At 32.7% G+C, this 12759-nt stretch overlaps 1 protein-coding gene across 5 annotated transcripts in view; it reads left to right on the plus strand.

The window, feature by feature from the left end:
- Spock3 (SPARC (osteonectin), cwcv and kazal like domains proteoglycan 3) overlaps nt 1-12759 on the plus strand; it is a 412435-nt gene that overhangs the window by 288001 nt on the left and 111675 nt on the right. For all 5 annotated transcript variants that reach the window (XM_077792628.1, XM_077792629.1, XM_077792627.1 and 2 more), the window contains one exon: nt 10338-10452. In XM_077792628.1, coding sequence (XP_077648754.1) covers nt 10338-10452 — 115 coding nt within the window. The remainder of the gene's footprint in view (nt 1-10337; nt 10453-12759) is intronic.

Here is a 12759-nt window from a genome sequence, read left to right on the forward strand (position 1 = left end):
TTTAAGCTTGTAATCTTCTTATGTATGAGCCACTTTGTATCAAAATGGCCTTTTAAAAACTACATTGATATTATTCTAAGGTTTATGAAATTCTATTAGTTTACTTAGTTCTTTGACATGATTCCTTAGAAAAATGAGAAGCTAGACAATCCATGTGTCTTTTCACACACTCATATTTGAAATGTTGATCATCTATAATATCTAAACCTTAACAATGTTGATCTACTTGTTTTATTTACTCACTTGCCAATTTCACAGCACACTGGGGGAAATAAATGTGTTGCCATCCATTCAGGTAAGGAGTTTGACATATATGAGCAATGAAAAACTGTCAAATTCAATATTCTGAAACCCTCCCTTATTAAGTTGTAATAAATTATTTGACAGTGTTATGTCAAATATCATTTTCTGCCTTTTTGCCTTAAATCCCTGAGTGACCATCACTTCAGCAATGACGATGGCACCATCAAAGAGAGGCTTCCAAAAGAACATGTGTGTTGTGCCAGAAAACTTTAGTATGATAACCCTAGACCTTGGTCTAGATGTAGGGATGAGGTGAGCATAGTAGTCAAAGCAAGGGATGCCCTGTATTTGGGGGGCTATTTTTTGTCTTAACTTTTTTTTTTTTTTTTTTTGAGACACGTTCTCACTATGTTGCCAAGACTGGCCCTAAACACCTGAACCAAAGTAATTCTCCCACCACAGATAGCCTCTCATGTGGCTGGGACATCGGGCATGTTCTGCAGTGCCCAATTTTTTATATTTTTTGTCTTCCATTTATAATAACTTGTGTTTTCATTTTCATTATGATAATGCATGACCTTTTATTACACTGACTTTCATAAGTTCATATACACAAATATGAATATATGTGTGTGTATATTTAAACATGTATCTGAACTTTTCATGATGCATCTAAATTTATATCTTGATACATTTTCAAGCTTGTAATTTTCTTATGTGTAAGCCACTATGTATGAAATAATTTCGATATATTATTTCTCTTTTATAAATGAGAAATGAGGTAATTTGACCAGTGTCACTCATTCTCTAAGCAGCTTTTCCATTTTTAAATGTGAACTTGAAGCAGATACACTTTTCCAAAACTTTTTTATTATTGGTATTTATTTTTCTACATTAATACACACAATTATTGTGGTAAGTGTATCTATTTGACACATTAAAAACGATAGCAATATATGGCTTTTAAACCTAGGGAGTCATTTCTTCTTCTCTTAAAGCCTAAGATATCATAGCAATTTTCAAAATTGTATTTTCTAGGATTTTTACATAGTAAGTCTAATTTATCATTTTTTATAGTTATTACTTTCTACAGAAATGAAATTTTCTACGTTTTCTCCCCAAATTTTTAACATTTTAACTTGTAAACTTACATCTGATGCATAATTATTACTTTTAGTACATGGTTGAACTTTGTTTTATAAGAGGTAACTGACTGCTGGATCTTCCTATGTAGCACCTTGCCTCACTGGATTTCTTTGGTACTTGTGTCAAAAACAAAATGGCCCTAGAAGTATTGTTGTGTTTCTGTCTCTACTTTGTTTCAGTGGACTATTTTTTTTAGGCTTGTACCATGTACCTAAGTTTTTTATATCTTTATCCTAACTTTTGAATTCAGGGGCTGTTTTAGTCGGCCTTTGTGTCCCTGTGATTAAAAAAAAAAAAAAAAACTGACAAGAACAACTTGAGGAGGAAAAAGTTGGTTTGGGACTCATGGTTTTCAGAGGTCTCAGTTCTTAGATTTGGCTATCATAGATGAAGGGCCCCACAGAGGAAGGCTGCTCAGTTCATGGCAGGTGGAGAAGATGAGAAAGAGGGAGGGAGAGGAGAAAGAGGCTGCAGGATGAGCTACCCCAGGGCACACCCTCTGTGACCCAACTGTCCAGCCATACTCCACCTGCCTGCAGTTGCCACCCAGTTAGGCTCATTCAAACTAAGATGAAAGGTCTCTGGTTTCCATCTAATAAGGCAATCATTTTATCTCTGAATGTTTCTGCATTGACAGGAACTTTTGGGGAACACTTTACATCCAAACCTATAACATTTTTAATATTGTTTTGGTGGTTGTCCTTTGTATTTATGTATGAATTTCAGATTCAGTTTGTCAGTTTCTAAAAGAATCAGCCAGAATTATGATTTGGATTTTATTGAATACATAGGTAAATTCAAAGAAAATTAATATATGCCAAAAGTTGAATTGTCAACTCCATACATCTCTTCATTTAGTTAGAATTCACAATTAATGTTTAGTCTTTTTCTGAATAGAGGCCTATAATGTTTTTAATATTTTTAATATTGTTTTGGTGGTTGTCCTTTGTATTTATGTATGAATTTCAGATTCAGTTTGTCAGTTTCTATAAAGAATCAGCCAGAATTATGATTTGGATTTTATTGAATACATAGGTAAATTCAAAGAAAATTAATATATGCCAAAAGTTGAACTGTCAACTCCACACATCTCTTCATTTAGTTAGAATTCACAATTAATGTTTAGTCTTTTTCTGAATAGAGGCCTATAATGTTTTTTGTTGAATTTAAAACTAAGTAATTTTATTAGTGCTATTGTGAATTGAATTTTTATTTTTAATTGTTTTTAATATGTTGTCATATAGTTCTTTTTCTATACTGATCTTATATGTTGCCACTTTTCTACGTTTACTTACTATTTCTAGTGATCTCAGAACTTTCTGAATATCCAGTTTTTCTCTATATGAAAAAAAGGCAGATGTATCTCTTCCTTTCCTATATTTAATGTCTTTTACTTCATTAATTTGCCTTATTGTTCTGGCTAAGTCGTGTTTAATGTACCTTCTTGCATTAGTCCCAATTAAGACAATCTTAGGCATTTTCACTAGTAGGTAGAAAGTTACATATAGTTTTTTTGTCTGTGAAAAAAAAAATTAAAAACCTTAGTAGAGCGTAAGGAAATTTTAACCTGGATTTCTTCAGCCTTCTTAGAATAGAGATATGGAGTGCCAATATCTTATGTTGCCAATATCTTATGCACCACCAAAAGAAAGGATTTATACTACATGCATGCACTCATGGAATTTTTGTATTAAATTTTATTTCTTAAATAGTAAAATATTTGCCCCTTAAATAAAACATCATCTTTTATAATATTTCACATGGTTTATAAGAGATTAGTTTCTCAAAATTTTAAAACATACAGAATAGTCTTGAAAATATATATTCTTTAGAGAAGTATAATAATAATGACAATAGGTGTATACTAATTATAGCAAAAGTATTCTCAAGTAGCATTAGGTATAAATTGCTAAAATAATTGGGCAATGATATCTGGTAATATTCTAAGTATTTTACATGTTATAATTTAACCTTCAAAGCAAACTTGTAAGACATATTGGATAGTGATCCTCAAAATGCAGATAACTGAAAGGAATCCCTAGGAGACAGGGAACTGAGAAGCAGCAATGCTGGAGATGAAGCCCAGTTTAGAAGGTAAATAGGTTATCCAATGTGCACCGATACCAGTAGCATGTTCCATTCTTATTCTGTTGGTATTAGTTATTCTAGCTAATGTATTCACAGAATTTCTAGTAAGTTCAAAAATCAATGTACATACATTCCCTTTGGAAAAGCTCATTTCTTTTGTCAAAGATGCACAACTCATATCAACAACAACAAAAGAATCTAAAAAAACTAACATCTTGTGAATGCCTAATATACTTAAATCAGCGTTCTAGGTTATTTATACAACATTAACAATTTAAATTAATGTGTTAATTTTATATGCATTAATTTATTCCTTTAAGAATTCTAAAAGATATATTCATTTGTTTTATCTACATTTCAAAGGTAGTCTGAAGCATAAAGATGTTTAATATATTATTAAGGACAGAGAACTGGTAAAGAGCAAGGATAATAATATTTTGTATCAACATGAATAAAAACATGCATGTTATAAAACTAATAATATAACAAAATATTTTATATAATGGAGTGCACATATGGTATGTATTAATATGCTATATAAGTAATGAGGATAATTTGCTATAAAGATTTAATTTAAAAATTAATATAAAAAGGAATCATTTTTCTAAACAAGGAAAATGGTATGCTATAAATAATATGTACTTTATAAACTTGTAATAATATGAATTATAAAATGAACACAAAAAGATGTGGCTGTCATACTATTTACAGTTCATTCATAGACAAATTACATGTTTTCCCACAATCTCTCTCCAGATTCAAGAGCCAACGACCTTAACAAATTCTGTAAACAATCAAAATATACTATAGAAGTTCAGGTAGTTGGTAGTTCCTTGAGCTTCCACCTGCCTTTTCTACCTGACATGAGGATTATATATATATATATATATATATATATATATATATATATATATATATATATATATATCAGGATGCATTCATGATTGCATAGATCTCACAACTTGATCTACAAGAGGCCTTAAGGTCACAGCTTCCAAAATAATTTACCCAGAGATTCACCTGACCCGAATGCCTTCTTATATCAATTTTTCTGGTTGGATACTTCCTGTACATGAAGAACTCCCTGAAAGGTAGCCATAAATAATGACTCAGTTATCCCATCTATAAATATGTAACCAAGAATGGATTCATTTAAGAGAGATCTCCTGTTAAATGAGGGGTATCTGATCTACTGGTAGTGTTTCTCAAAACAACTGAAGGACTCAGACCACTCCTGAGGCATAAGTCAACCAAACATTTTATTCATAAGGGTATAATGCAGGAGCAACAAAGGCATTCTGTGGAAACTAGAGAGACCAATTATATTCCCAAACATTGGCCTGTCTGAACCACTACCAGGAGACTCAGATCTAGAACTGAGTTTAAATCCCTAAGATTCTCTTGAACAGCCTGCCACATGGAGAGTCACAACAACCAGATATCAGCTTATGGCTGCTCTTAGGAGAAGTAGCAAAAAAATCCTGAATAAGTACAAGAACATACATGCCCTCTTTTGGAACAATATTCAACCATCAAATGGTGTGTGAACTATGTGGAAGTGTGGGAGGTAGAATCAGAAATCTTTTTGAGTATATGACTTCAGAGACTAACCTCATCTAAACAATATCAGATTCTTGTAGATGACAGGGAGAATGGAAGATCATGAAACACCTTGCTGATCATTACCTTATTTAGTAGATTTGGTGATAATAGGTACAGTATTGTCAGATTGCAGACTGTCCACAGGAACTCATGACCCAGATTAGTTTCAGAGGACGTGATAATGGAACCAGAGTCACATGACCAAATGGGATACCAACAGCATTACTGGAAAAAAGCAAAAAGTGTAAACAGACATTTTCACCTTAAAGAGTTCATTAGGTTGGTGGCAATCCCAAAGGTAGGGAATATGGCACAGCATGCTAGATGGCTTTCTCACCAGCTTCTTGGTTTACCTTATAGAAAGGACCAAGGTAAAGGTCTGAGTGTAGAACATAGACTAGCCTATACCAAAATGCAGTAAGGATACTACATTTTGGAGAAAATGAGCAAAGTCAGCAGGTTTTCTTCCCTGCTGGAGACAATGAGCCTTGTGGAAACACACAATAGTCCTAGGGAGCTTTATCTAGTGAGCAGGTCTTTGAACCTATGGGAGTTTATCAGCCATCCCTAGATCAGGAAAACTGAGAAGCAGGACTACCAATGTTGCTAGTTTGAGAAGATGGATGTCTCAGAGAGCAAATTCTATCATGTGCTATCCAGTGGATTGGATGATATCCACCCACATTGGTGAGAGCCATTTGCTTTACTCAGTATGATGTATTACAATATTTTATAACATCAAAATTAGATCCTCAAAATGAAATTTCAGGTGGACAAGGGAAAGTTTACCACAAGTAAGGTGGGTGTTATTCCTTGACGAAAAGAAGAGTTTATACACACAGAAAATCATGTTGTAATCTATACTAGATAGCAGGGTATTTTTAATGTTGTTGTTGCTATGTTGAACTCCCTGCTTGTGTTTATGTTATATAATTTTAATACTTGTGTGTAAATAGTATATTTTGATTGAGTGAATGATTTTAAGACTGAATCAAGTCCTCCTTTCCTCCTCTGGTTGACTTTGCATGGGGAACACCAAGATGGATATCCCAAGAACACAAGTGGAGGAGCTTTGCCGGGAAAAGGAAAGCTGTAACAGAGTGTGATGAAATCTTTCACTAGAGTTCAGATCATGTCTACGATATTGCTACGTGAGGACATTGGAGAGATAATATTAGTTCAAGAATGATTAAAATGGAAATATGATACATGATATGATACATGACCTTCCTTATTTCTCAATTTGCTTTCTCATTTGGCTAAAAGTTTTTATTGGTAAAATGAGAAAATTAATATTGTTACTATTCCTTACCTATTAATAATTATGCAATCCTTTTACATCAGAAGAACTATAAAATAGTGCTTGAATCCCCTTGCAGCAATATATACATTTGATGAGTTGCATAAGCTTTCCAAACTTGTAGTTCTATTGGAAAAAAATATGCTTATGTTATTTGAATTATCAGGAAGTAATGCATCAAATTGCTCAGCATGGTGTTTGAGTTATAGCAATGCCTTGATGAAAGCAGGTGGCCCTTAACTGTGTAGTTTGTTGTTTGAGCTGATTTGTACTCTCTGAATAATTAGGTACCTGTAGATGATAGAGTGTTTATACCATTGTTTTTATTTTATATGGATTACCTTGGTGAATACCAAACAAAATTTTTCTAAGAGACATATGAACAAGTTCTTGAGTGTTTAGTTAATCCTTTCATTGTCTTGAAGTAAAACAGTGTCTTATTTGGGCATTTCAATCCTTGCATTATCAATATTTGAGGCCAGATAATCCTTTGTCCTGGCAGTGTGTGTGTATTGTGGGAGGATGGGGGGACTGTCCAATGAGCTGCAGAATGTGTAGAAGCCTGTCAGTCCTCCTTAATAGATGCCAGCAGTAACCTGTCTACCCTCTGACCCTAATTGTAGCAACCAAGTGTCTCCAGATGTTCCTAGTCAGGGAGAGAGGACTTGTCCCCAGCTGAGGACTTCAGGTCTAAACCATCTGCCAGGGCAATGGTGATCTTGGAAAATGGTAACAGCAGCCTTTCCCGGTGTCTAATGCACCTGAGAGTTAGAATCTTTTCTGTATGCTGCAGATTTCTCTTATTGTAATATCATATTTTCTTCTGTTTGATGCTGCTATTAAACAAATGACTATAAAGTAACTTTCTGTGAATTGTGTCAAAATCATTTTGCAGCCTTACTCTCCACAATAATGCATAACATAAGTGCTCTGAGTACTTAGGGTCTTAATCAGAGATGCATTAATCATGCCTTTCTCTACATTATTTGCATTTTTTGGTAATTATAGACTAATGAGCATGCCCTTTATGTGATATTTTAGCTCACTTATACCTTGATAAATATTTCAGCTTTGTGATAGTTAAGTAAATTGAACATTATAAATTAGAATTGTAGTCAGTGAATATAGCTAAAAATATTTAAAGGTAGCATCTTTTAAAATAGAATTTTAATATCCTAATATCTTTTAAGTAAAAGTCTTCATAAATAATTTTTATTTCCAAAATTGATTCATAAGTAAATAAAGCAAAGTGGTTTTTTTTAATAACTGGAAGCTAAATTCATACGATTATATAAACAGGGTATAATCTCTGATTATTTTGCTCTTTACCTATGTGCATAGAGAAAAAGTTGTTCAATAGACTCATTCTAATGAAAAAAAAATTGTTTCATTGGTAAAGTGACATTCTGTGAAGCTATGATTTTATCACATCCCACAATCTTAAGGACAGCATTGAAACATTTAGTGGTAATTATGCCAAAGAAAGTTTGCTGAAAAGTGAAACTTTATAAATAAAATTTAATTAATTTTAATAAATATTATACTCTTCTTATAAATTACATTTTTAGTGCCTAAGAATATCTAAAAATTGAATTATTAACCCTCAATCAGAAAATGATTCTTCTTTATAATTAACCAAATTTTATATTTTTGTGTTCAAATATTATACTTTCTCATTTTTTATGTGAAAACAAAATAAATCTGACATAGAGCATCTTCAAAGGGATGTGTCATTTCAAATGGGAAAATCCAGTATTAGCACCCAACACGAAAATGCATGCCTGAAATTCCCACAAATTTGGAGTTTGAGGCAGAAGGATCACAAGTTCAAGGCCATGGTCAACAATTTATTGAGACCCTGTTAAAAATAAAAAAAAAAAAATGAAAGTAAGTTAGAAAGGTAGGAAGGAAAAAGGGCTGGGTTGTAGCTCAGAACACCCCTTGCTTCAGGTCCCAGTACTAAAAAAATAAATCATAAGCTGTAATTAATATTGACTTTTACTTTTGTCTGCTCATAAACCAGTCAAAATTGCCTTTGAGTTTTCCTTAAATTAAGTCATGAGTCCAAATTTTCATATGACCATGTCCAGGGTGCTGAAATAATAAGAGAAGTTACAGTAAAGAATATTAAGTCTGAAAAGTCTCAAAGTTTCAAGCAAGTCATTTGGCTTTCATTAAGCCCTCCTAATTGCTTAAATATTTATTTCTATTTTAATTAGCTGTTGGGCATTTTTAATTGCCCTTAAAGTCCGTCATGCTTTTACATGAGGAAATCATTTTTTCAGTTTTTGAAACACTGAATTACTTTTGAAAGGGTTATTCATCTAAAAGAGCCAATAATCTGCTAAAAAACATCTTCAATTTTTAATCATTTGTTGCAGGGGTATTCAAGAATTTTGCTTGTCCACTGAAGAGTTATTTGACAAAGAATAAATAAAATGTTGTAGAATGTGAGTAATCTGATTACTTGTTTAGAGCATTCGGTACTTCTTGATATCAGCTGAATCTAAATTAAATTAGTCATGGGGGCATGTGCCTATGGGAGCCAGAAAGTCTACTTTATTTAATTTTAAAATAATTTGCTCTGAGTAAATTATGAGAGTGCCACTAAAGAAATCATATTACTTCAGAATTAGGAAGATCTATTTCTTTTAGACTAGGAAGACAATTATTGCTCCTTAAAATATGGTGTAGGTTTAGGATTTTTTAAAGCCTGTCAAATGTGAAGTTAAAAAAATTTCTCTTAAGAAGGAATTAAAAATACTCAGGCTTAAAATTCTTCAAAGAATAATGTTTACAAAGAAAATCAAACCACATCAAATCAAAACTAAATTAATATATAAACAGACTCATGTGCATGATATATTTATTATTTTATTTTAATTCCAGGCAGCTTTTATTAACATTGGCTTAGATTCTGGTTCAGGATAGCTAATGCATTAGGAAAAATTACTTGTCTGATTTCTTAGAACACTGGAGATTCAGTGCTATTATCCCAATTATCATATGTGACAATTGAGATGAGAGCATTTGTGAAACTAGTCCTAACTGCCACAGTTAGGAAATGGCAGTCATGAGATCCAAATTCAGGAGTCATGCTCTTTGTCCTGCATCTTTCACTTATCTTTTCCCATAACATGTATAACGAAATTTAAGTAGACTATTGTCACTTTCATAACAATTTCTAATGCTATGGTAATATAAGCACTCAAGAATGGTATCCTATTCTCTTATTAGTAAAACAAGAATGTGTCTAAAAAGGTCATCATGCCAAAAAATGTATGAACTGTATACATATACATGCCATCTCATAAATATGTACTCATGTAAAGATTATATTCATTTTTAAAATTTTATACATAATTATGTATACTTGCCCTGTGTCTATGTGTACATGTGTGTGTATGTGTATTTGACTGTTGTGGTATCTTAGTTTTAAGTCACAAGTAACCACAGTAGTGTTTCCTAAGTACCTCACTCATGAATTGATTTTGACATCTTTTGTCATTCAGTAATGTGCATGTCAGTGATTTATCCAGTTGCCATGTCCAAACTTAGCATCCAATAACAGAGTTCAAATATAAACAAGCAACTAAAACCAATAATATATTAAAGGGGAACTCAAGATGTTCTGAGTTAAGTCATCTCTCTGTCCATTTGATTCTGAAGTTCTAAAATTGGTTCATTCAACCGACCTGACAAACTAGGAATAGCTTTTTAGACTGCTTTATTCCCTAGTGACTGTTCTCCACAATGACCAAGGTAACTGCATTCCCGCTCTTTCATAAAATAATAAATAATATATGAGTGTGTAAAAGTGCACCTTAGTATTGGAGATATATGTAGAAAGATTTTCAAATTAAATGCATAACAACTTACTTTTTTCTTTCTAAATATTTCCTGACTTTCTGCTGATACTAGGTGTATTTGATTTAAGTATTTTTCTCTTTTTATACAGTGCAAGCTAGAATATCAGGCATGTGTCTTAGGAAAGCATATCTCAGTCAAATGTGAAGGACATTGCCCATGTGCTTCAGATAAGTCCACGAGTACAAGCAGAAACATTAAGAGAGGTAAGTGATGAACATTTATTTGTAGCTTTATATTTGTTCCAACCTATTAAAAAGTTTTGAAATAAGTGACATTAAGTGCAGAATGAAATTTACTCTTATACATGTAGCTAACAGTTATTATGTCTATTTTTCTACTTTTTAGCCCCATAGCAAATAATTGTTTTTATATTTTTGACATTTCTTATCAGAATAAGTAGGAAATCTAAAGAAAACCATTTCTTTTCAATGTGTTTACCATATGCCTTCTATAAATAATTATGTATGAAACGTGTCTTTTAGGTCTTGCTCTGTTTATTTTTATACTTATTTATTTCTATCATATATTGCATAGGTATAATTTCCTATAGAATAATTTCTTAAATTAAACACTATTTTCTTGATTTGACACCAAATAAACTAATTCTGTAAGATTAATATAATGTATGTATTATAATATAACTTTTGAATTTTCTTAGACTATTTATTGTAGTTTTTATGGTATTATTTATATATTTTATAATTTATCTATTGATTTATTTATTTGATACTGGAGATCGAATCCAGGGGCACTTAACAACTGAGACACATCCCTAACCTTTTTGTATATTTTTTATTTAGAGACAGGGTCTTGCTGAGTTGCTGAGGTTGGCTTTGAACTTGTGATCCTCCTGTCTCAGCCTCCCAGGCTGCTGGGATTCAGGCATGTGCCACCACACTTGACCTTATTGATGCTTTTTAAAAAGCCTCCTTGGCTGTTAGTTTCATTCCTCCACAGCTCTAGATAAAGAAGGTAGTGTAGGGAATAGATGTTTCTTTAAGTCAAAAACTATTTTACAGATAACTATCAACATTTTCCATGTATTTTATAACTCTCCGTTCCTTGTAATTTAAAAATATCATGGGGTGCCTTTATTGTGGTAGAGAATTGATTTTTGCCTTTCTCCCCCCTCAAAAACTGTGAATAATAGATATGTAGACTAAAAAATGTGTAGTTAATGTGAAATGCATTCAATACACACTATACATTTTGTTGAACATGGTGTACCAGTCAGCTTTCTGCTATTGTGGCATAATATCTCAGATAATTAATTTATAAGGAGGAAAGGTTTATTTTTTTCAGAGTTTCAGAGCTTTCAGTCCATGGTGACTTGACTTGATAGCTACTGGGCTTGTAACAGTCCTCCTGTTTATCATGCTGGGAGCACATGGCAAAGGAGCTACTCACCTCTGGGTAGCCATGAAGCAAAGACAAGGGGCCAGAGTCCCAATATGCCCCTGACCTAATTTCCTCCAAGGCCTCCCAGTGCCCAATTCTTAAATGTTCCCCTACGTCCCTATCATGCCACAGGCTAGAGACCAAACTTTTAGGGACATTCAAAATCTAAATTAAAGCACTTGCTAGTCCATGTTATAGTCTCATAATGAATATCTAATAAAGGCATCTAAGCTTCAATTATGTCACTTATATCAGACTTTACCCAATGAAGTTATATTTGAAATTACAAATTTAAAATAAAAAAAAAATGTTATTAAATTCAGCAGAGGAGACAGCGAGGTTCGTTTGTCCAAAGTAAATTACATAATTTGCAAACAACTGTTAAGTTAGTGCTAAAACTTGAGGTCACCAACAGAAAAGGGTGAAGTGGTCTTCTAGGATCTCTGATCTTTTATCCTCACTTTTGCTGCCTCACCCCAGTGTAGGGCCATCTTCAGAGCTCGCTTCCTTCTTTATTCCCTCCTCTGTATCCTGGATCTTCTCTCTCCATCTTAAGCCCAAATAAGGATTTCCAGCACCGCTCTGAATCTATCAATCATCCCCCACATGATTCAGAATCAATTATAATTTTCCTTTAGCCAAGATTCTTTGATGCTTGAAACTTCCTGATCCACACTCCCAATTTAGACATGGATTGATCTGAAGAAACAGTGGAATACATTTTCATCTGAAAAATCATAGGCATGAAATAAATCCTAGCACATTTGATATCTATGTTTCTTTCTTTCACTGGGAGCCTTTAATAACACCTGAGAAGTAGCTCTAATAAATATATATTTAGGATACATTAGAGTTCTTCAATAAGATTTCTCTTCAGTAATATTTCCTGCTTTTAGATTACTCATGAATGGGAACATATGTTGGAGATAGTATGAATTTATCATAATCTTCTAGCATTTGCATTAAATATTGGAAGGTAACACATATGAGGAGAGGACCCTTGTGAATAAACAATACTTATGTTATTATTTAAGTTTTCTGTACAGTGTTTATGTTAATATGTCAAGAAAGAAACTTTTCTTAAAGTCTTATCATCAGGGGATAAAGATCAT

Source organism: Urocitellus parryii, chromosome 14 (genome assembly GCF_045843805.1).
Source record: "Urocitellus parryii isolate mUroPar1 chromosome 14, mUroPar1.hap1, whole genome shotgun sequence".
NCBI classification, from domain to species: Eukaryota; Metazoa; Chordata; class Mammalia; order Rodentia; family Sciuridae; genus Urocitellus; species Urocitellus parryii.